The sequence below is a fragment of the Artemia sp. Qi Xiang Cuo genome, chromosome 8, assembly GCF_049724085.1.
Source record: "Artemia sp. Qi Xiang Cuo chromosome 8, ASM4972408v1, whole genome shotgun sequence".
In the NCBI taxonomy this organism is placed as follows: domain Eukaryota; kingdom Metazoa; phylum Arthropoda; class Branchiopoda; order Anostraca; family Artemiidae; genus Artemia; species Artemia sp. Qi Xiang Cuo.
The window spans coordinates 3,349,868-3,375,722 of NC_142801.1; the positions used below are offsets into that span (position 1 = coordinate 3,349,868).

Genomic DNA, 25,855 nt, shown 5'->3' on the forward strand with positions numbered 1-25,855 from the left:
ATTCTAAGTATTCAAGGAATGACATTTGCTTTAGGTTCTTTTCTAGGTAGTTGAATCGAAACATGTTGGGTTGAAATTGTAAGCCAAACAAGCATTCTATCCACTAGTAGTTTGCGTCATCACTTACCACTGTAATCTAGGTTCCCAAGGTCAAGGGGGAAGGGTCGCTCACTATCAAAAATCGTGACCTCTGGGTGGTATACCACACCTTTGATGGTGTAAACATTCAAGAATAGGCGATTGTTTGGGTTCCATTCTGGAAAGTAGAATCACGGTATTTTGAGTTAAAATTAAAAGCTACTGTATGCATTATAAGGTAAGGTAAAGAATACGGCATTGGACTTTACAGTCCCTACAGGCGGTGCTGATCTCCGTTTCTTGGCCCTTCAGCCAGGGAGTGTAATGGGGGGTTGGGGGTCAGCCATCCTGTGTTTTCGGACACCCTTCCTGTTTACCTTCCCCAGATTTCTCCAGGTGCCCATTTAAAGCTGGGTCGACTCTGGCTGAGCTTACAGAGTCACGCCACTGACCCCCGTCCCAAATCAAGTAATTGAGTACACTAGGATTCGAACCCTCATCCTCTTGGGATGATTCGAACCCTCATACCTGCTATTAATTCAAGACATCGGTTACCATGATGAGGGATGAGGGGCAGCCCACTAAAATGAATTGTATACACCTGGTGTCAAACCCTACTTTTGGCAAAAATATGCCATGTATAGCGTGAAGAGGCGCGACATAGTATAAGTCTTCCAGGCTTGGCGGAACAAGTGGTGCATCGGTATGTAAATCGGATGAAGGAGAGTGGGTAACCCCCAGTGAAATGTTTTAACAGTCCCTTAAAAGATCTTTGCTTAATCCCATTGATTTAAGCTTGACAATCTAAATTGTCGCCCAATTTTCTTTATGATAAATGTTTTCTGTGAGCTCTTTTTTATGCATCGCATCCCTTAAGAATTAACGCCAAAAAATTGACGTCTATGTTGATAAAGGGAAAGTATTCCCATACTCCTGGTGATAAAATGCACAAATCAAGACACATCTATTGCCTAGAACTCGGGCCTCACGGAAACAGGAAAAATTTGGGAAACATAATTTCCGTCACCTGAAATAGGTGCTTCGCCAAAGGGAAAAGGATATCCGCCAACGGATAGGATTACTAACATCCTTCACATTATTTCTAATGATCAAATACCATGTAAAAAAAAAGAATAAAAACACATTTTATGAAAATGAACAAACAGTTCGTGGTAAGCGAACAACACAAAAAAAAACAGTGTGATAAACACAGTGGGGGTAATTCACGAAAATGTGGGGAGGGGACAAGGACTTTTTATTTAAAGATGTCAAAAAGGTATTCTTCCAAAACTAATGGTTTTTTTTTCATCGTTGAAGATGTTATTTAGGTGTAGTCTGCTTTAAACAATAAAACTTTCAGTAGAGACGTTTGAAATGCAACTGTTACATAAATCATTAACAATTTGTTTTTAACCCACGTCATATACAAAATGACGCATATGGAGTAAAAAAAAAAAAATGAAAGAAGTGATAATACGCCACAATTATGTAATAATGAAATAAACTAAATAGACGGACTAAAGGATGGTGGGGCAAAAATTGGCTTAAAGCAGAATCTAATACCTCTCCATGCAGCACGGTCAGCTTTGCTGCTGCGACAGATACTCCCAGCTTACGAATTATTTTATTATTGTTATGTCGAGGGGGTGGGGAGATCAAGTAAAAACTTACACTATCTAAAATAAAAAGTGTGGATTTGCTTAACATCATTCTTCTTTAAAAGGGGAAAAGCCCCCTTTTGAATTACCAACCGGCTATATTCAGTAGCGTCAACTGACGAAAATTTAGGGGGGGGGTGGCAAAATGTATTCTTCAAAATCTAGGGTCGTTTTCCGGATGTTTCAATGTAAATGCCAAAAGGGGGCAATTTTCAATTAAAATAAACCAAAAAATGTAATTTTCAAAATTTTGAGGAGATGAAATTTATGGCGGAGCAAATTCCTTCCTGCTCCTAAACTAACGCCACGGGCTATATTTATTATGCTCTGAAATATTTCCAAGTTAAAAACGTGTTAAACTTTAGTGCAAAGGGCGAGGGATTGAGGTGAGTAGTATCAGGGCATCTCTTATTTTTCGTTAGTTCTGGTGGAGACCTTTCCATAGCCCTTAAATGTAGACCTCTTTCTGTTTCTCTATCAGTCTTCGTATCAACTTTGAAGTTTATACGAAAGTAAATTTCCTGTTGATGCATCTGGAAGATATGCAACGTGTGAGGCCTTACGACTGCCAACGTTGCGTGATAGGCGCTTACAGTTAATGTGCAATTTTGGGCAGTCCCTTCTTTCGTCCCAGAAACACCGTTCGTTGCTTCCCCCACCTGCACCTATCACCGCCAACACCCGCCATAAAAATCAACTAGTGCCGCCAAAGTGTCGAACAACCCGTCACAGCAATTCTTTCGTGCCTTTTTTTGTCAGTTATTTAAACCGCCAGTGACCAGTTTTATGTAATGTACTAAACAGCGCCATTTAGTCGGGGCTTCGGCCACGGCTACGATAGTTGTTTATAAATAAATGAGTCTATGAGTCTATAAGATATGGAGTGTTTCTTACCTAAATTATCAAATAAAATGTAGTTTATGCTATTCCTCTCCTCTCCTGCTATTCCCCCCTCCCCCCAGGGACTCATCTGTATGGGCCTGAATTAGTCTTAAATACTGCCCTTATCTCTATGCAAGTGAAGATTAAGGCCTCTATTGCAGTTTTAGTTTTGCAGTCTGATTTAGCTAAGAACCCAGAGGTTCTGCAACAACCCCTATTTGTTACAAATATATATTTGTGGATCATAAAGTCTTTTGTGTGTGGGAATCAGTCCCTCGTTGACATGTTTGGGGAGGCTCCAGTTCCCAAGCCTCCTACCTCTGACGCTTGTGCCTATGAGTAAAATTAAGAAACCACCCTTGGGAAGACAGTATTTTTAATATCTTAACTAATTCTAGATAGCCTTTTGATCTTATCAAAGGGTTCGTGGTAATAAACTGTACCGACATGTGTCTTGTAGCCGAAGCTCTTAAAACGAAATCGTAATTTCAATAAGTATATGAAAACCATTTCATTTTTTACAGTGATTCCAATTATATAAAACACGTCAACTTAAATTTACATGCCTGAGAAGATTTTCGCAATTTAAGAAAAGGGAGCCCCCCCCCCCCCTAAAATGGATGCGAGATTGACATAATTTCAGCATGTCCAAAAACTTTATTGCGAAAGTTTCAAATTCTTATGTGCGAAAACACAAACTTTCGTAAACACAAAATTTCTTTGAGAAATTTACTAACGGGTGGGTGTTTATTTATTTGTTTGTAGTTTCGTGTCATTTGCAGTTATATCCAAGTAGTGTTCGTAGTGTTCGTAGATCCGCTTAAATATAAGTTAAAAGTACCAGTCTCCGTGTTAAATGACACAGTGCTATTTTCCGACATTTTATGCCGAAAATCGAAATTTTTGGCTTGAAGATGGCTTAAACACTATCAAGTGAGAATTTCGAGATTGCAAATCGGTATGGAATCATTGGTAAGGTATATTTATACCCTGCTAGTTTCAGATTATCCTGCAGCAAAGTACTGATATCCGGCATTTTTTGTTGCAAAACATAAATTTTGGTCCCAAACCGGGCCAAAATGCTAGTAAGCGAAAAATTGGCTTAGAACTATCTGAAAGATGTTTGAATATCCTTGCCGTTTTAGATGTATTACAGCCACATTGTGCTGCAAACTAATAGGCCTACACAGTCCACAAAAAATTATTATTTTTTGAGGGGAGGACACCCAGACTCTCGAAAGAATTTTTTTGGGGGTGGAGGATAAATTCTTCAACATTTTGCGAGAGGTCCTTTCCATCAATGAAAAGAGGATATTCAAAGTCTGTCAATTCTTTGTTTGGAATTAAATAAAAAAAAACAATTTTTTAAAACTGAAAGTAAGGAGCGACATTAAAACTTAAAACGAACAGAAATTATTCCGTATATGAAAGCGTAAAGAGCGAGGGCAACGCCTCGCTCTTTACGCTAAAGTTTTTTATTGTTTTAAAAAATAAAGTTGTAAAACAGAGTCAAACTTTAGCGTAAAGAGCGAGGCGTTGAGGAGGGGGCAGCCCATTTCATATACGGAATAATTTCTGTTCGTTTTAAGTTTTAATGTCGCTCCTTACTTTCAGTTTAAAAAACTTGTTTTTTTTTATTTAATTTTTGATCGTTTTTTAGTTGCAGCTTTTATTTTGGCTCACCGTCATTGAATAAGTAAACAAAATTTGCATAAAAATTTTACTTTTCTTTTGCTAAATGGCTGTCTCTAAATTTGGTTCTGACGTAATTTACAAATTAACTTACGTAACGAACCTCTATATTCGTATATTTTTCTTCTGGCAAAAAATACAAAGTTGCAGATTTTTGCAGATATGAGCTTGAATCTTACTTAAAAGGGTTTTCTGATACGCTGAATCTTACGGTGTGATTTTCATTAAAATTCTTTCACTTGTAGGGGATGTTTCCCCCCTCCTAAAAAAATCAGGTAAATTTTCTCAGGCTCGTAGCCTTTGATGAGTAATACTAAACTTATTAAAATTTATATATTTAGAATCAGCTTTATAAGCCCATTCTTTTGATACATTTATTGACATCAAAATTCCGCTTTTAAAAGTTTCGATTACTATTGAGCCGTATCGCTTGTTTTTTTTTATTGTTTTGTTTATTAAGTATATGTTATTACGTATATGAGGGGGTTCTCCCCTTAGTCAATACCACGCTCTTTACGTTAAAAGTTAAAAAAAAATTTAATTCACAAACCCCTGAATCACAAAGGAAATTAATTGGAAATTATTAAGGGGGCTAGTTGGAAATTAAGAGGGCTAGTTGAGAGGGCCTTTTAATAGTCGAAAGTGATCGGAGGGCAAATGCCACCCTCCCCACGGCCATCATTTCCCCAAACACTTCTGATCAAAATTTTGATATACCCATTTTGTTCAACGTAGTTGAAATATAAGGAAATTATGTCTTTGAGGATGAAATCTCCCCCCCCCCCCACAGCCCTCAGGACAAGGGTTGTAAGTTATGCCCTTGGGGCATATAAGGTTTTTATAGAAAGCGTTGTCGTAGAAACTTCAAAAAGGGATCATTCGATTAGAAATTGAATTGGCTAGTGCCCTTTTCAATAGTCGAAAGTGATTGGAGAGCAAGTAACACCCCTCCCACACCCACCATTTCCCCAAACACATCCAATCAAAATTTTGAGATAGCCATTTTGTTAAACGTAGTTGAAAGGTCCGGAAATTATGTCTTTGAGATGACACCCCCCCCCCCCCTCCACAGTCCTCAAGGGCAATGGTTGTAATTTATGCCCTGGGGGCATATAAGGTTTTTATAGAAAGTGTTGTCGTAGAAACTTCAAAAAGGGCTCATTTGATTGGAAATTGAGAGGACTAGTGCCCTTATTAATAGTCGAAGGTGATCATAGGGTGAATGCCCCCTCCCCCTCCCCACGCCCATCATTTCTTCAAACACTTCCGATCAATATTTTGATATAGCTATTTTGTTTAACGTAGTTGAGAGGTCTGGAAATTATATCTTTGAAGATGACATCCCCAAGCCCTCAGGATTAGGGTTGTAAGTTATGCCCTTATTTTTATATTAGGTTTTTATAAAAAGTGTTGTCGTAGAAACTTCAAAAAGGGCTCATTCGATTGGAATTTGAAAGGGCTAGTAACCTTTTCAATAGTCGAAAATGATTGGAGAGTAAGTAACCCCCCTCCCACGCCCACCATTTCCCCAAACACTTCCAATCAAAGTTTTGAAATAGCCATTTTGTTCAACGTATTTGCAAGGTCCAGAAATTTTGTCGTTGAGAATAAAAAATCCCCCCCCCCCCCGCCCTCAGGGCAAGGGTTTTAAGTTATGGTCTGGGGTATATAAAGTTTTTATAGAAAAGGGGATTGTATGAACTTTGATGAGGGATCGTTGAATTTGTAAGGAAATGCTCTAGTGCTCTTTTTAAGAGTAAAGTGATCGGAGGGCAGCCCCCCGCCTAGCACACGTCGTATTGTCCTGAAATGCATCTAAAAGAAATTTTGAGATAGCCATTTTATTCAAAACAGTGCGGTTATCATATAACAAGGCTTTTGGGGTTGAAACAAACCCCTGAGCCTAGGGGTAAGGGTTGTAAGTTATTCCCAGGGGGGTTTCAAGGTTTTTATGGAAGGGATTATTGTATTAACTTTAGAGGAGGCTCATTTGGTTAAAAATTAGAATTTCTAGTTCCCTTTTAAGAGTTAAAAGTGATTGAGGGCAGCTAGCCCTCCCTCCCTTCCGACAACCTCTCTTCACCAAACGAATCTGATTAAAATTGTGAGATAGTGATTTTGCTCGAAATCGTCCAAAGAACTAAAACAATGCCTCTAAAACAATCCCCCAGTGCACTGGGGATAGAGCTGTAAGTCATGGCCTGGGGTCATATAAGGTTTTTATGGAATGGGTGGTCGCATAAACTTCAGATGGGGCTCATTTGATTTGAAATTGAAAGTTATAGAACCCTTTTTATGATTCAAAGTGATTTGATAGCAACCACCACCCCCCCCCCGGGATTCATCATTTCCCCAAAGCCATCCAATCAAAATTTGGAGATATAAATTTTGTTCATTGTAGTTGAAGAGTCCGGGAATTATGTCTTTCAGGAAGATATTCCAGCCCACACAGCTCTCAGGACAAGGGTTGTAAGCTATGTCCCGGGGCATGTAAGGTTTTCATGGAGGGGATGGTTGTTTAACTTTAGAAGAGACTTATTTGGTTGGAAATTGGCAAATCTAGTTCCTTTTTAAGCGTCAAAAATTGATGGTGGGCATTTAGCCCCCTCCCTTCCCGAGAACCCCACTTTTCACCAAACGCATCTGATTGAAATTATGATATTGAATTTTTGTTAAAAATAGTTCAAAGAGCATATAATATTATCTCTAGAGGTGAAACAACCCCCCAGCGCCCTTGGGATAGGGTTCTAAGTTATGTCATGTGGGCATATAAGGTTCTTATGGAATTAATTAAAAAAAACTTTCCGAAAAATAAGTTTTTCAAAGAAAAGTAAAGACCATTTTAAACTTAAGCTCAGGAGATACAAATACCTGTTAAAATTCAAACTCAAAACGAGCAGAAATGACTATTAATGAATAAATGAAACCCAAAACGAACAGAAATTAAATAAACGATCATAGCAAAAACCATACAACAAGTATTAATATATATGAATGAATAGATCTTAAAGCGAGTAATGCTTAGATTGAATATGAAAATCAAGCTTAAAACGAAAACAAATAGTTTGTTATTAAAGTATAAATGAAACTTAAATCAAACAGAAATTAAATAAACGAGAAATGCTAACAAACATACAATATATAGTAATGTAAATGAATAAATAATTCTTAAAACGAGTTAAACTTAAATTCAATATGCAAATCAAGTTCGAATCAAATAAAATAACTACGTTATTTTACGGACTACGTTATAACTACGGAAAGTTTTTTTTAATTAATTTTTGTTCGTTTATACTGCAAAAATTTTCAAGTTTTTATGGCATGGGGAGGGGGTGCTTACTGTCCGATTATTCTTGACTTTAAAAAACAGATCTAGAACTTTCAATTTAAATCAAATGAGGCTTTTTTCAAAGTCTACACGATTACCTCTTTGATAAAAACCTTATATATGAACAATAGACAGCTGGCATAACTTGTGGACAGCGATTGACAGCAAAGAATGGATTGAAAAAACAAGTTCAATAAGGGGGTTTAGACCATTTCACTTGCTGACACAAAGGGATCACGACTGTTTGGAATTGACCTTAATAGGAATTTGTGTGCCAAAGCAATTTTGCATCTATCACAGAGTATGTATTTTTACCTTGTAATTGGATAATTATAATAGATTTCCTATGTGTTCTTCCCATACAAAACCCCTTCCCATAAGTTATAAACCCCCATTAATAAGTTATGCCCCAGGAAATAACTTACAACGCCTACCCCTGGGCCCTGGTGGGCTTTGTCGACACCGGAGTTTTTGTTATCAGAACTTTGAACTATTTTAACAAAATGTATATCTCAAAATTTTTATCTGATGCATTTAGGGCGTGGAGGAGGGAGAGGGGCTAGTTGCCCTTCAATCTCTTTTGACTCTTAAAAAGTGATCAAGAACTTTCAATTTTCAATCAAATGAGCCCTCTCTAAAGTTTATACGAGCGTCCCTTCCATAAGAAATAATATGAAGGATTCGGAGAATCCTTAAATTACAACCCTTGCCCTGAGGGCTTTGGGGGAGTTGTAATCCTCAAAGACCTAATTTCCAGAACTTAAAACTACGTTTAAAAAAATGGCTGTCTTAAAATTTTGATTGGATGTGTTTGGGGAAAAGGCGGTTGTGAGAGGGGGGTTAGTTGCCCTCAAATCACTTTCGACTATTACAAAGGACACTATCCCTCGGAATTTACAATCGAATGAGCCTTTTTTGAAGTTTTTACGTCACCGCCTTCTATAAAAACCTTATATACCCCCAGGGCATAACTAAAAACCCTTGCCCTGAGGGTTGTGCGGGATTGTCCTCCTCAAAAACATATTTTCTATCTGTAAATCAACTACGCTGAACAAAATGCTTATCTCAAAATTTTGATTGGATGTGTTTGTGTAAATGATGGGCGTGGGGGGTGGGCTAGTTGCCCTCCAATCACTTTCGATTATTAAATAGGGCACTAGCCCTTTAATTTCCAATCGAATGAGCCTGTTTTGAAGTTTCTACGACAACGCCCTCTATAAAAACCTTTTATGCCCACAGGGCATAACTTAAAACCCTTGCCCTGAGGGTTGTGGGGGAGTGTCCTCCTCAAAAATATAATTTCAAGCAGGAAATCAACTACGCTGAACAAAAATGGATATCTCAACATTTTGATTGGATGTGTTTGGGGGAAGGATGGGCGTGGGGGGGGGGGGGGGCGCGAGTATCCCACCAAACACTTTTGACAATTAAAAAGGGCACTAGCCCGTTTAATTTCCAATCAAATGAGCCTTTTTTTAATTTTTTATTAGAACGCCTTCTATAAAAACCTTATGTGCCCCCAGAGCATAACTTAAAACCCGTGCCTTGAGGGTTGCTGGGGAGGTTCCTTCGCAAAAATATATTTTCTATATGAAAATCAACTACGATGAACAAAAGGTATATCTCGAAATTTTGAGTGGATATGTGTGGGGTACTGATGGGCGTGGGGGGGGGGGCTAGTTGCCCTCCAATCACTTTCGATTACTGAAAAGGGCACTAGCCCTTTGAATTTCCAATCGAACGAGCTTTTTTTGAAGTTTCTAAGACAACACCTTCTTTAAAAACCTGATATGCCCCCAGGGCATATCTTAAAACCCTTGCCCTGAAGGTTCTGGGGGAGTATCCTCCTCCAAAACATATGTTTATCTGGAAATCAACTAAGCTGAACAAAATCGCTATCTCAATATTTTGAGTGGATGTGTTTGGGGAAATGATGGCCGTGGGGGGGGCTAGTTGCACTCCAATCACTTTTGACTATTAAAAACGGCACTAGCCCTTTAATCTCCAATCGATTTAGCCTGTTTTGAAGTTTCTACAACAATGCCTCCTATAATAACCTTGTATGCCCCCAGGGCATAACTTAAAACCCTTGCCCTGAGGGTTGTGGGGGAGTGTCCTCCTCAAAAATATAATTTCTATCTGGAAATCAACTATGCTGAACAAAATGGCTATCTTAAAATTTTGATTGGATGTGTTTGGGGAAATGATGGGTGTGGGGGGGGGGGGAGGGGCTAGTTACACTCCAATAAATTTCGACTATTAAAAAGGGCGCAAGCACTTTAATTTCCAATCGAATGAGCATGTATTGAAGTTTCTGGGACAACGCCTTCTATAAAAACTTTATATGCCCCCAGGACATAAATTAAAACCCTTCCCCTGAGGGTTGTGGGGGAGTGCCCTCCTCAAAAATGTATTTTCTATCTGGAAATCAACTATGCTGAACAAAATGGCTATCTGAAAATTTTGATTGGATGTGTTTGGGGAAATGACGGGGGTGGGGTTGAGGGGGGCTAGTTACACTCCAATCAATTTCGACTATTAAGAAGGGCACTAGCTCTTTAATTTCCAATCGAATGAGCCTGTTTTGAAGTTTCTACGACAACGCCTTCTAAAAAAACCTTGAATGCCCCCAGGGCATAACTTAAAACCCCTCCCCTGAGGGTTGTGGGGGAGTGCCCTCCTCAAAAATATATTTTCTATCTAGAAATCAACTACTCTGAACAAAATGGGTATATCAAAATTTGGATTGGATTTGTTTGGGGGAATGGTTGGCGTGGGGGGGGGGGCTAGTTGCCCGCCTATCATTTTCAACTATTAAAAGGGCACTAGAATTCTCGATTTCCAATCGAATGATCCCCCTTTGAAGTTTCTACGACAACCCCTTCCATATGAAGTGCCTCTGGGAAAAAAAATAAGAAATAATAATAAATAATAAAACATTGGAGCCGTATGGCCTTTACTATAGGCAACGCTACAGCGTTGCCTCTGATGGGTGGTCTTATAAATTTCAAATGGACCTTATTTGATTTGAAATTGGAGGTTATTAGTGCCCATTTTAAGAGTCAAGGTAATTTGAGAGTAACCAGCCCCCCCCTCTGTGTTCATCATTTCCCTTAACTTCCAATGAAAATTTGGAGATAAAAATTTTGTTCATCGTAGTTGAAGGCTTTAGAAATTATGTCTGTGAGGAGGACAACCCCCCCCCACACATCTCTCAGGGAAAGGGTTGTAAGCTATGCCTTGGGGACATATAAAGTTCTTGTAGAAAGGGTGGTCGTATATGCTTTGGATGGGACTCATTGGATTGGTAATTAAAATTTTTAGTGCCCTTTTTAAGAGTCATAGTGATCAGAGCACAGCTACCCCCCCCCACACACACACACACAAATACGTCGTTTTTTCCGAGATGTATTTCATAGATATTTTGAGACAGTCTTTTTCAAAATAGTCCAAGTATCATATGACATGGCTTTGCTGCTTACGGTCACTGTAACTAACGACACTAATGGCATTAAACTAAAAATTTTAGGGAAGGTTTTGGGGGAGTTTCAATTAAGCGAAAAAACTATATGCATGTAGGTATTAAAAGGGCATATAAGGACATAGGCAGCGATGCTCTATCACAGTTAGTAATATCATTGATATTTTAAAGGAGCTAATTTGATTGAAAATTAAAGTTATAGTCCCTTATTAAGAGTCAAAAGTGATTGGAGGGCAATTAGCCCTCCTCTTTAGCTCATAATTTTCCAGACACTTCCAATCAAAATTTTAAGACAGCCATTTTACTCAGAATAGCTGAATAGTCTAGTAACTATATCTCTTGGGTTGTTGGGTAGATTAAACTTTACAGTTTTATAATTTGTCCATTATGCTTAAAAACTAAATGTTGCTTTAAAATTAAATCAAAACGAACTGTTTGTGTACTGGTTGCCAATAAGACATCTCAGCAATATACTATGAACGACTGAGGGTATTAGGCTCAAACTTTAGAAGCTACTTCTATTGCTACTTCCGCTCTTAATATTTTACTAAATCAAAAGAGTGTAAGTGTATCCTGGCTATGAAACTAAACACTATTATTTGTGTTATGATTTTCAAAAGGGTTTATGTTGTTAAAATTGCTGAAAAAGTTTCTCCAGCATGCAAATAGCATGCCAAACTATAAATTCTTAATGAAGAACCAGAAAGATTCACACTGTTATTTTATTTTTCCCTTAAAAAAAAAACTATGTCAATATGAAACGAACAGAGATTAAACACACAGAACAGAGATTATATTAAACTGACAATGCACATTCATTTGAATTTATTTCAGTAAAGTACAAGTTATATTCTGGCTTTTAGAAAGCATAGGGGTTTTGAACCCTACTCATGTTAACTTCTGCTCGTTTTGGGTTTCACTTATTTATTGATGCTGATTTGTGGTAGTTGTTTGCTTGGTAGACTATTTGATTCTTTTTTTGTTAATTTTTGTTTTAATGGAGTTCTTTACTTTTTTAAAAAATTTATTTTGTAGAAAAAGTTTTTTAATTAATTACATTAAGCGATAAAACTTTAGTTAAAGAGTTTTGAAAGGCAATCGGTGAGTAAAACACCTACAATAGCCAACTGTCTTTTTTCACTCTAATGTGTTTTTAGTTAAGTATTAGTTAAACTTTTGAGTAAAGAGAATGGATTGAGGATGACATCTTGCATCATTTACAGGATAATTTCTGTTCATGGTGAGTTTTAATACTGCTCTTTATTTTTATTGAAAAAAAGCTTGTTTTTTGTCATTTAGTTTAATAAGCATCCAGCCGTGTCCAACTTTATTATTAGTCATTTTCTGAAGCTAATGAATTGGTTCTATTAATCTTTATGGATAATTTTTAGTTTACTCTTGGAGTAAACTAAAAACAAAAGCGTTTATGAGGAGCACACAGGAAGAAATCCGGGGTCACGTTTTGATAATTCTAGTTCAGTTGAAGTCCTACTTCTATAAATATTTTCATATCTTTATACCTTCAGGCGTAATACAAAAAATGTACTTTTTTTGACGTAAGTACGAACATTTCCATCCCTTTAGAGGGAGGGGGATCATAAACAGGTCTTGGTGATTATGCCCCCGAAAATACCCCTCTGCGGGCCCCCTTCCCCTGCGGATTATTCGTGAAAAATACCCCAGCGGAAATTCTCCCCGATAATTTCCTACCATGAAAAATTCTCCCACACGCAAATTTGAGGTCCCAAAGAGAAAGTACAAAATAGATATATCAAAATGTCGATCAGATCTTCTAAGGGGTAACAAGAGGGCCATATATCAAAAACAGTTTTAGGACAGGGGCTGGTTGGTCTCCAATCACTTTCAAGTTATAAAAAAAAGGACCAGAACTCTCAATTTCTGATCGAACGAGCATCCTCCAAAGTTTCTATGACTATAAGGCGGAAGTGGGGATGAGGAAGGGCGGTCCCTTCCTCTTCCCTCCTATATGGAATAAATTCGGCTCATTTTGGGGTTTATTGTTACTCCTAACTTTCATAAAAACAACTTAGACCGTAAATATTCCCAGACATCAATAGGGATTAAATACCAATTGCTTTATCCCAGTCCCCCCCGCCTCTTCCTCAGAATTAATTTTGTATTTGCCTGAAGCCTCAATGAGGGGTTGAAATGTTTGACCGACTTGCAAAAACGTAATAAAAATGCGTAAAAACGCATTTTGATGCGTTTTTTAAGTTTTTTGTAACCCTCCCCCCGAAAAATATCAATCCAAGGGTCCTTGAAGATCGGGAGAGGGCTTGTTCAAACAAGAATCAAAAGTTTAAGTGCCTTTTTTAAATGACCAAACAGAATGGAGGGAAACAAGCCCCCTTCCCCTGTCCCTTTTCCTCCAAAGACATCCGAATAAAATTTTGAAATAGCCGTTTGGCTCATCATAATTGAAAGGTCCAGTAAATATGCCTTTTGGGATGACAAGACCCCCCCCCCCAATGTTCCCATTGCTCACTGATAGTACTTGTTAATGGGAAACATATGGGTATATTTTGAGAGTCCTTGCCTATCTTTTATAAATCGAAAGTGATTAGAGACTAACCAGCCCATGTCCTAAAACTGTTTTTGATATCTGGCCCTTTGTTACCCCTTAAGAGATCTGATCAACATTTTGATATATCCCGTTACCCGTTGTTACCCGTTATGACATCTGATTGATTTTGAGGTACTTATTTTGTTCTTTCTCTTTGGGACCTTAACTTTGCGTGTGGGGGAATTCTCCATCAGTGAGGGAATTTTCTGGGGGGGGGGGGGGGGGGCGTAAACGCCAGCTACCATCATAAACATCTAAAAATTACAGCAACTTACTATAAATCTACGTATGGGAACTCCCCTCCCACCCTAACCTCTTGCGTGTATGACTGTATGAGATTATTGAGCAAGCAGACAAAAACACAGTAAATGTGTATCTTTTTCGTTCATGTTATTTTTATCATGTAGGAGTCCGTGCTCTATTCAAATATTTTAATGAGCTCAGGTTATTTACCCCCGTCCATGGTCAAAGATAATTTTGCTTATAATGTTCTTTCTTTTCTGTAGGAATTACCGAAGGGAGTTTCTCTAATGGAAAGTAAATACTGAGTAAAATAACAAACACTACATGTGTTTAAGATAGATCACATACCCCCCCCCCCTCCCTTCTCAGTCTTTATTCCCTGAAGAATTATCGTTATGTAGAAACCATAAGCTTTTGTTTTAAGGTGTTTCTTCTTTTTAATAATCTGGCTGGCGCACATTTTTTAAGTTTTTCTTTTCACTGGTGATAGTTATTTTGTGCGTCTTTGTGATTCAGTGCTCCACCGCGCGGTATTACCGTCTCTGAAACTGGAAAGTTCAAATGATTGTTTTTGATAATTCCAAATCAATTACTTATCTCAGAATTTTCACTTGGTGGCTTTATAGCACTCTTTGAGCCAAAATTGTCGTTTTACGCCATAAAATAGCAGAAAATACCAATCTGCCATGGCACAATCTTTTGTTGTTACTTAAACAGGTAAGTAGAATTTTCAATTTCTTTTCTAATGAAGATCCACAATTATCTGGAGGGAATCTGGAGGGGAAGAATTATTCGGAGAGGAGTGCCTAGCACCGCCCAAACAACCGCAGTTGCTGTCGTTTGATTTTCTTGCTGTCTTTTTAATTTCCTAATTAGTTCTAGTTAACCCATTAATTGCAGGATGAAGGAGCCTGGCAAAAATGCTATTATGCCATTCAGAACCGTTGAAAATTTGACTTTCGAAGAATGGCAAGCTAAAGTGCCCATGTTTAAGTGAACCTTTATTGACTTGTCCTCACTTTTTGGGTCATTCTAGCTTTACAAATGAGTATACAAATGATCATTTATTTCAAGCGACATGTCTTTTTACTAATTTTGTTCAACATTATTGCCATGCAGTTCAAACATAATAAATACTTTTATGCAAATGGTCATTCCTCATGAATTGGAATAGGAACTGGAACAGGGTTATCAATCGGGGGAGAATGGGGGCATTTGCCCGCCCCCCACATTTCAAAAAAATTATTTTTTTATTGAAAACATCTTTTTTCTGTATTTCCAAGTCAAAAAAGGCAAAATGAACCCCCTCCCACACACACAGAAATTAGACAACCGTAATTGGTTTTATAATTTCCCACAATTGAATCTGTTTAGTTTTAGCTGATCAAGTTTAAGGAGTAATCGAAACCGTAAAGATCTTAGATTTGTCGTTTTTACGTCTGGTATGCAACTATAATTATTAGTTTTGGAATTTAAAGATGTTGGCACCGATGAGAGGAGAAGTGGTTTAAAACAAAAGAAAATAAAAAGATCAGATTTTTCATTTTCTTTTCATAGTATGTGCCTCTCTTGGTCTTCCACTGGTACTGTGCCTTTGGTGCAGGTGTTGTCTCGGAGTTAAATGTTTGATGTGCCACCAACCATATCAAAGGTTTTCTTATAAATATATATTGATGTCGATGTATTAACCATTTGCGCTTCAATAAATGGACTAATTACTCTTGCATTGATTCAAGAGCAAATTGACTCTTAAATTGAAAAGGGAGTCGCTGAGACAACAAGGGTCGAAGAGATTTTTTTTTTTTTTTTGCCCCTGTTCCCTTTGTAGTTGAGAACTATTGACCGTGATATGTGGCTTCTACAAGTCAGGTTTTTGTCTAAAACTCAAAACAAGTTTACATCTAGATTAAGTTTAATTTATTAAAATCTGTTTATTCATTAAAAGTCCCCATTTCTTTATATTTCGTTATTTTTCGTGGAATTACGTAACCTTTACGGTCTAATGCAGTTTTATTTTTTGGCTCCCTGGATTTCAAGGCCATCTGAGCAATATTGGAAACTTAATAAAATGGTATCACTTTCGCCTTACGATGGACTTAATACTGGTACTGCTGATAGCTCACCACAACACGAAGTAAAACCGAAACAAATACTCAAATTAAGCTAAAATTTTGATTTATAAAAATTTGTATTTTCATTAAAGGTATAGGTTTACGTGTGACAATAACTTATTCTTATTATGAAATAGTTAAAGGTAAATCAGCATGCAGAACGTAGGCTAATTTAGAAAAATATATACGTAAATTTAAACATGATCCTGTTTTGGTGAAAATGTTGTCGTTCGTTCCCATCTTCATGTGACTCATCCATGTGACTAGAATCAATTAACTGACCTGTTTTGTTTTAGTTTTTTTTTGTTTTTTTTTCTCTATGTTCCCATTTTTGGCTGATTAAACTATCGCTGCTTATCCATCTATATTGTCTCATGAAAAAAGTTAAGTAGAACAAATTTAGAACTTATTCCATATCTTACAGCTTTCAAACATTTAAGCCACCGCATTCTGTATTTTTTTAAGTAGCAAGAAGAGTGAAAATGAAATGTGATTGGTTGAACTGACTTAATGGAAAATAACACAATTTCCCAAAAATAGGGAATGTATGGAATCAATTTTGATTATAAATGTAGCTATGCAGCTTTTGGTTGTAGGGGTCATGAAATCTAAGACCCCTTTGTCCTTTTTAGACCCCCTAAAAAGGCTTGAGATAAAACTTTAGGGAACGCTGAGGGGATTTTAAGCTAAATTAAAACACATTATTTGCATCCAAGTTACCGAAAGGGTATATCTCCAATATCTTAGGATTGGCAAAGGGTATTAACTTTACGCTATCAGGATCACTATTATTACTACTACTGTGGCTGCTACCGCTTGCGACTGCAAATATTTATTGCTATAGAGATTTATTTTCCATTTGTCGTCGATGTTTTGAATAAATACATCACAATGTTCAAAACCCATACAGTTTTTAATAAAGTACAAATATCGCATGCTTTAAATTCGCAAGCTGCCACTTTCCCCCTCGCCTAACAGTAAAAGTTATAAAACATATTGTATTATTTATGTTTTCTGAAATCTAAATGTATGTTGAACAGTTGAAAACTGTATGTATTCTGAACAGCGTGGTTTATATTTTCAAGACATCGATGACAAAGAGATCATTATAGTGATTTGACTGGAAAGAAAATAAAGATGAAGATCACTGGAAAGAACTAAGGAAAATAAATTGACTATTTAATGTATAATGATATTAGTTCCTGGAAATCTAAGTCTTCAAGATAAAACACTGTACAAAAATACAACACTGTGTTTTTTGTTTTGTTTTTTTCAATGTTATGAATGCGAAAAAGGTATAATATTTTTCATATATTATACTTAATAGAGTATCAAGTATAGCTTAATAAAGTATAACTGTAATGTGTTTTTTTTTTAATGTTATAATGTTATAAATGTGAAAAGAATAACACATGTTTTTTCAGTAAAGTGCAAATGCCGCAATAGGTTTAAGAGTTTTTACGGTTAGGGGAGCAGGGAGGGGTAGTAACCAAAGTAACCAAACTCGCGTTATTTGTGATTTTTGTTCGTTTTAAGTCTGACTTGAATATTCGATGTAATTTCTGCTCGTTATAAGATTCATTTATTAGCCTATATCAATACCTGCCATCTTTATGTTTAACATGATTGTTTATTTTAATTTCTGGTCGTTTCGAGTTTGAATTATCATGTAACTTCATTTCTGCTGGTCGTGTTTTAATACGGCTCTTTACTTTTTTTTTTTTTTAAACTTCTTTTTATGGATTTTTTCTTTAATTAATAACACGAAATGACGATTTCTCCTATATACAGTTTTTCAGTTCCCATTATATAACGGATGGTTGTAGAAAGTTATTAATCTAAAAAACTAAGTTTTTCCTAGGGAAGTAAAGAGCGAATTTGAAACTTAAAACGGACAAAAATTATTTCTTCACAGCCTATCTAATATATATCAATAAAACTAGTACAAATAAACCAACTAATTATGTTTCCCTGTGTGTCTAGGATTATAGAAAACTAGCGCTTTACTGAAAACACGAAAATCAAGTATTAAAAACAGGAATATTGATTTGGGAGTCAAAAGTGGGTATGTAGCCCGACAACAATAAACTAATCTATAAAACTTTTCGTAGTCTTACGCCAGTTATGGCATCGATAACTTTCCATGTACAATTAAAATTATCTTAAAAACATAAACGTAAAATTAGGTACTTTTTTTAATAACCGTAAAGTCATTGAACAGCTCACAGAATATTAGATTGATTTATCAAGTAGCAGTTTGGTCTCGCCAGCTATGATACCAATATTGGGTAATATACAGTCTTAAATTGTAAGAAGTATGCTTTAGTATTACTTGAAATGAAGATCAAATAAGACATAATATGAACTCTGAAATGCGGTTATTTCTCTATACAACAGTGAATTTCAAGCTATGATACAAATTCTAAAGCTAGTGTATAGTCCTAATCCTAATGCTATCAAGATGGCTTTACTTAAAACTTGTCTACAAACTAATCATTACATGTCCTTTTTAAAACCAAAACGACAGTCAGGCATTGAAATGAGCCATCGTGCAGAAGTGATGCCAAATAAAACGATAAAAAAAATAAAGCAACAATCCTAAAATGAATTGTTACTTTATCTTAATAGGGTTTGATCCTAAAGGGATTGATAATTTTTTAATTCTGTAATAGTTTTTATATGAGCTATCAAAAATCTATCTACGATGTTCTGGTTGCCCGCTAGCCCCAACCCCTGAGAAACTGCGTAAATAGTGCCTTTTTTCGTGCCATACGGCACTTGCGGATTGCAAAACTTACATAAACCACGTACATATGAGAAATAGCTTTTGAATGAGCTCTTAAGTATCTCTCTATGATGTTCTAGTAACCCGCTAGGCTTGGAAAAAAAAGAAGAAAAAAAATACCGTTTTAACGTTTTTTAACTTTTCGATACTATGGACTGTGGTTCGCTCTTTACTAGGTTGCAGCTAATTCTTCAACCATGACAAAGAGTTCATTGCAAATTGTCCCAAGAAACTAGTTCATATTGAAATTCTGCGAAATCTAATAGATGGTAGAATTTGTAAAAACCTAGCAAATATAAGCAATAGCTTATATTTGAGCCATTAAACATCTATCTATGATGGTGTGGATCCTGCTAATGTTTCAGTAGCTTACTGGTGAGCTGCAGACGATTTATGAAACTTACTAAGGGGGTTGGGAGGGGAGTGCGGGAAGGGTTCTTGTAAACCTCCAGTTAAGGGCTCTAGAACATAAATATCACAATAGTACCTGTTTTGTACTTCAGAGCTGTTCCACTTATGAAGAGGCACCAAAAGTGCTGTTTTCAGTGCTATATCGCACTTATTAATGGTAGAATTGATAAAAAAAAAAAGCGTGTTGATATGAGCAATAGCTTTCAAATGAGCCATTAAACATAACTCTTGTAAGTTCCGCTAGCCTAATAGCCTCAGCTTTTCCACTTGAGACAAGGCACAAAAAGTGCCGTTTTTAGTGCCATTTTGAAATTATAGATGGTTGAATTTATAGAAAGAACGTAGATATGAGCAATATCTTTAATATGAGCTATAAAATATCTGTCTACGATGTTCTGCTTGCCTGTTAGCACCGCCACTTTATAAATGGCACAAAGTGCCATGTGGCACTTGCAGATGGCGGAGTTTATAAAAAGCACATATATATAAGAAATAGCTTTTGAATGAGCTCTTAAGCATCTCTTTATGATGTTCTGGTAACCCGCTAGGCCTGGAGAAAAAAAAAAACAGAGAAAAAAAGGGAAAGAGACCAGTGCTACCGATGCAAAAAAAGCGATTTTTCTTGTTGTTCAAGGAGAACTTTTACTTTTAAGACGAACCGAAATAATAGCTACCAATCGTGAATTAGTGTCAGATGTAAAATTTTTTCACTGGGCAGTTTTTTTCAAAACGAGTTTTTTAACTTTTAGTTCCTATGGGCTGTGGTTCGCTCTTTACTAGCTTGCAGCTACTGCTGCAACCATGAGGGGTGGGCTCATTTGATTGCACATTCTAAGTAGTAGTGCCACTGTTCTCAATTATCGTGAATTAAAAATCAGATAAGGCTAAACATTTTCTATGGTACTAACCATTGGTAACTGAACTGTTGTCCCTGGCACTGTTGTCCGGTGGCACTAAATTTATAATATCCATTGACGCAGAACTAAAAAGGTCTTTGAAGTCCCAATAAGCCTTGCTAAGGATCAGGTTAAAATAGGATAACCTAAATTGAAAATAAAAAAGCCTTCTCAGATATATTTTTATTCTGTTTAAACACAACAAATAAGAATTTATGACGATAGAAAAAAAATGTCAAAATATTACCTTGAAAACTCGTAAAAAAACAAAATGACTAGAAAAAAACACAAAACTCATAGGCTAAAACTAAATCTAAACACTTCTTTGGTACCTAGCTAGTGTTCGAGACTCGAAACTTGAACTCACCCAAACACAACCTAAAGCCTCGAAAAAGTGCAACAGCTCACTTCTTTCGTGCCACAGTCACAAAGTAAATTAATGCTTGAGTCACAGTCATAAAGAAAATTTTATCAATCTAAAAGCACTTTTATCAGTTAGCTATAACAAATTACAAATCTTCCTGTTTCACATTAACTAATAGTTTATGTAGTTTTGCATATACAAATATATATATATATATATATATATATATATATATATATATATATATATATATATATATATATATATATATATATATATATATATATATATATATATATATATATATATATATATATATATATACGTGCTTGCTCGGCAGCACAAAGGGAATTTTCCCATCAATTGAAATCCCCTTGGTAAACTGAAAAATCATGTGACTTTTTTTAAGTCCTTAAGACTTTTTATGACTTTTTTAAGGTCTTAGAAAAAAAAAATTTTAAGACCTCTTCCTCCCCCAAATGTTAGACATTTTCACTCCTGTTTGTAAACTATAGATTTATGTACTCAGAAAAAAAAAATTGAAAAACTGAAAAATTGTTCATGTTAAATTGTAAAATCGTTGTACCAACTTTAAACATTTAGTAATTTGTTTATATCAGTCTAATATATGTAACAAAATCTTCTTTTTCATGAAAAAAGAAATACAATCGACATCTAAAAACAGTTTGTATTGATTGGAAAGTGCACAGTAAAGCTTGTCTTCATAAGTATTCTACAAGAACGGTTCAAAAATTAATCAGGCAAGCATAGAGGTGGCAAATGGGGAAGGGGAAGATAATTGTCTTATATATTTTAAAAAATACATTTTCTTTTGTATCTTCATAAAAAAATTAAAATCGTGCCCCCCCCCCCTCCCCTAATATTTTGTGAATTGTTGCCCCTGGGCATTCATTGATCAAAACGAAAAACACACGAATATATGTGAATTGTATAAAAAAATCTAGAAAACTATGCTCGGAACTTACAAAATGTTTACGCCTTGTTGAAAGAGGCGAAAAAGCCCTCTTCCGCACGAGCTGTTTATTTAAAAACCGATAATCAAGTGAATTTATGCAACAGTTATTCGAAGACTCTAATGCTCTCTATTATCTGCATAGAATTTAAACTCCATTCTGTCTCTGGATTCGGCGATGTTTCGTTTTTACAATTTGCTGAGGTCTTCGAAATGACAACCTCCTGCGAAACAGTTGCATATAGTTGGTGAGTGTTTTGACAAGCAATAGACGAAAATTGGTAAACAAAAATACTTTTTAGCAAGGTGATTTTCCAGATCTAGAGAGGGGTAAAAGGTGCTGCAAATGTCGGCACCAGAGAAAGAGTGCCATCCAATGCACGTTATTTTACGATTTACTACGTTTTTCTAGCTTGTTAAGAAAAATGCTGGTTTACTAAAAAACAATAGTATTTTACATCATAACTAAATATCACATTATAAAAGAAGGAGGTAGAAGACATTACAAATATATTGAGTAATTTTATATTTTTTTTTGGGGGGGGGGGTCTGAAATCATGTATTAGAAATCTCTCTTCAGTTCTTAGGCTGTGTTCAGTTATGCAGTTATGGCGGGCACTCCCAAAGCCATATTGTATAGGGGAAACCCAACTGTATTAATTATATCAAAATTGCCTAAAACAAAAGCAATCTCAACCATCTTTAGTTATCACGAACTACACCCTTTAACTACGAGTACATAATCATTTTACAGAATGATTTTTATAAAATTAGCGACAAAAAAGATATAATAAGGTTCATAGCATTTCCTTTACATTAGAATTGTAGATACAATCTTCATACATTTTTTATCAGTTCCCTGAGCCTTCAATGGTCCTGGAGTTTGTCAATCTGGGCCCTGAACTCTAATTCCCTGAACAAACAGTTGCGCCAATTTATGAGAATTTAGGGGGCAAGGGTATGTTTCAATTTTTAAATGAAAATACAAAAAAGGTATGCTACAAATTGGTCCTATCTTTTTCGATTTTTCTCAATGAAATAGAACACAAACTAATTTTCTCGAAATCTAGGGGTACAATCATCCTCCCCCCTCTTCATTGACACCCTTGTGGACAAGAAATACATTATCACAATTCAAGAAAAATTAAAGCAAAAAAATCAAATCACTAGAATATGATTCATTCTAGAATTAAATATTTATTAGACAAAATACACTTTTAAACTAGACAAAAGAGCAATAATTTAAAACCTTCAAACAAATAATAAAATAAAAGAGCAGTTTATTAAACCAGGTTTGCACTCCCTTCAAATTGGCCCGAGGCCTCCTTTTAAAATGTTGATGAACACGCGTTAAAATGCATGAAAATATACAAAGCCCCCTCGCCCATTTGGTTAAATCTCGTGATGAAAGCCCCATCCCTTAGAAATTAGTGTGCACAATCATATGTGAAAGCATATTATTCATCCAAATCTGCTATTTTAGATCCGAATAGTTGTTCTTGCTATTAGTAATACAATTCTGTCAAGGAAATGTATAGAATTGTAATAATCTATTATATGCTTATACTAAGCTTTTTTTGCTGAATTTTATTTTTTAATGAAAGAGCCGAGATGTTAGAAGAACTAGGAGATTCTAAGAATTGAAGAAAGGGGGTATGGGTCATCTACCAGTATCGTAACAACAAATAAAATCTTATAAATCCCTCAACCTCATTCACATATCCATCAATCTTAATGTTCCCTGAAGTTGGCAACCACATCTCTATTTTTTTTTATTTTTTTTTTTAATCTGTCTCCTTTTTAGATTAAACTTTGAAATATTTTCTGCATCAGAATATGCGAAGATTTTTCTCTTTGTTAATTCATTGTATTTTACGGACTTTTTTTTAAACTTCTGTATAACTATGAAATAAGTCAAGTTAGGGTTACTATTCTCTTCAGTTTCAAATCAGACCTATTGAACCCAGAGTGTATGGATAACCTTCTTTAATTGTCCCTATTATTCAATTTTATGTCCAAATTTAAACGTACTCCTAACAGCTGATATGCCTGCTGACTAGGCAAGGTTAGACTTTTCCCTCTTGGTGTATCACAATGGTATATCACTTGGTCACAAGGGTATACCACCACTTCTCCACGGCATTGTCTTTCAGTTCCGCTGCTTTATTATTTGTTGGCTTCGTGGACGATATGCTTCAATGTCGTCTGCCCACTATTAAATCATTAGATTTCTAAGTAAATGAGCACATGCGGTAAATTAACATTGAAAATCTTTGCAAAACAAATCAGTGTGGCTGAGAGGGGTGATATCTAATATTCATACATGACAGGGTTTGAAAATGCTGGACGTGTCAAATAGCTATTTCATGAAACAAAATTGTTTATCGTTTGGGGTGGAATAATCAAATTCATATTAAACTAGCCCGGCCTGTGTGTCAATTTCAGCTCTTCATTTTTTCAGAGGAGGATCCTATGAATCTCATCCACTTTGTATATAATAAACATAAATTTAAATCCCTTTCAGAATTCTTTGGCGGGGGCTCAAATTTCCCTCTGCAGCATATTATGAGTGGCTTTGGTCGTCCTACTTCACAAAAAGCTAGAGCTATGGTTCTGGCTGAAATTGTTTTGTTTTTTTTTTTGGTTGTCTTGCTGATGATCATACTACTAAATTGTAAGTTTGTTCTCGATCTCCAGGGATTACTTATTTGAATTAGTAATTTCATTTTGGATGAATCTTTGATTATGAATAATTTTAAAAGGTAAGTTCTCTTTCAATGGAATTGCATAGGAACTGGATGTTAATCGAGGTTAATCCTGTTGGCTGTGAAGCGGTAATGCTGCTTATCCTATAAGTAATTCATTCACACCAAGCGTGCTACAGACCTGTAGCCACTGTTGTCATAATGAATAAATAGCTGTAGCTAATCGGCACTGGAAATCTTTATAAAGTAATTTTCCCCCAACTGGAACGCGAGAGATAAACATATCAACAGTCATTAAGCATAGGGCCTTTCCATTCATCGGGAATCTTTCAACTTTGACATCCGGTAGATTGTGTTTCTTGGCCATTTCCACCAGCCAGAGGGAAACATGGGCACGCGACCATAGACGAGGATCTGAAAAATAGGCTTTGTTCAAGTCTAAAGTGTGACAATAACAGGATATAATTAGCAGGCTCCTAATTTCCTGCTTTAACTGATTAATGTCAATAAACAACGTGTAGTCTAATTTGGGGGATCTATACAAAGAAAACGGAGAAAAACCTTAAATGGGGGGGGGGGGGCTCAACGTTGGTTTCATAGCTTATGCTCATATTAAAAATACTTTTCGTGATTTGCCAAGTAATTTAAGAGATTTCAGCGATTGTGGATACATAGATTAATGGAGAAAATAATTAGCTCTCATTCGCTATATGAGTACGTAGCCAAACTTAACTAAATTGTTCTAGGGGTTTCTATAAAAATCAAGAGGGGGTTTAAAAAAATCAAGGAGGAGGCTATACAAATCAAGAGGGTGGGGAAATTGACCTCATAACTTGTGAACCGCGTGTAAAGTCATGTTAGCAACATTGGTTATTCATTCGTGATAAGGTCTATCTGCAGCTTAATTCTAACATCTTATTAACCTTCAAAATCGGAGAGTTACAGAAAATAAAAAAAATGGAAACACTGGCCATACTCAACCAGTTCATGGTAATGAACTGTAAATAAGGAGCCACGCGGCCCTGGAACTTTAGAAACAGAATTTTGATATCAATAGATACATCAAAAGCATCGGATTGTTATGTTGATTCCAAATTTATAAGATTCATTAAGTTTAGTCTTACCCATAAAAAGCTACGAGAATTAAAAAGTTTGCCTGATTTTGAAAAAGAGGAGAAACACCACCCAAAAGTCAAGCAATATTGTACGAAAAATGTATGTCTGAAAAATAAATTTTGCCTACCCTCCTCCTGGATTTTCGTAAATTGACGCTATTGTTATCACTCAATAAACTAGTCGATACGCGGAGCTTTTCAAATCAGAGTTGTATCTTAGAAAATTCAAATCTGTCAAATCTTAGAAAATCTCAGAAAGTGTGCCACTATTCTCAAATTTTCTTAGTCTCAATGAACCTTCAGACAGATTGGTAATAGGCAGGGCTGAGGCAGGTGCGTAGAAAATAATCTATAATTTTTCTTGATTTCCGGAAACATTTTGGACGACGCCAAGTGCTACCAAGAGCTTTGCTTTCGGCGAGATTGGAATGGTAATGTTTCTCATTTTCCTATTAATATACATTATTTAATTTATTCTTGTTTCCGAGGGGGAGGGGTCTTTAATAGAAGCCGAAGATGCGCCAAAACTCATTTTTTACACGCTTCTGT

The 25,855-nt window shown here is 36.0% G+C and overlaps 2 protein-coding genes across 2 annotated transcripts in view; one reads left to right on the forward strand and one right to left on the reverse strand.

Annotated features, from left to right (window-relative positions):
• Window positions 1-15,088, forward strand: part of LOC148949074 (uncharacterized) — a 121,554-nt gene extending 106,466 nt beyond the window's left edge. The window contains exon 11 of the mRNA XM_089092814.1: window positions 14,847-15,088. Within this exon, the coding sequence (XP_088948940.1) occupies window positions 14,847-14,943 (97 nt within the window). The 3' untranslated portion in view covers window positions 14,944-15,088. The remainder of the gene's footprint in view (window positions 1-14,846) is intronic.
• A 5,763-nt stretch (window positions 15,089-20,851) lies between these two features.
• The window catches only part of edl (ETS-domain lacking), a 33,447-nt gene continuing 28,443 nt past the window's right edge, over window positions 20,852-25,855 (reverse strand). The window contains exon 3 of the mRNA XM_089092815.1: window positions 20,852-24,605. Coding sequence (XP_088948941.1) covers window positions 24,388-24,605 — 218 coding nt within the window. The 3' untranslated portion in view covers window positions 20,852-24,387. The remainder of the gene's footprint in view (window positions 24,606-25,855) is intronic.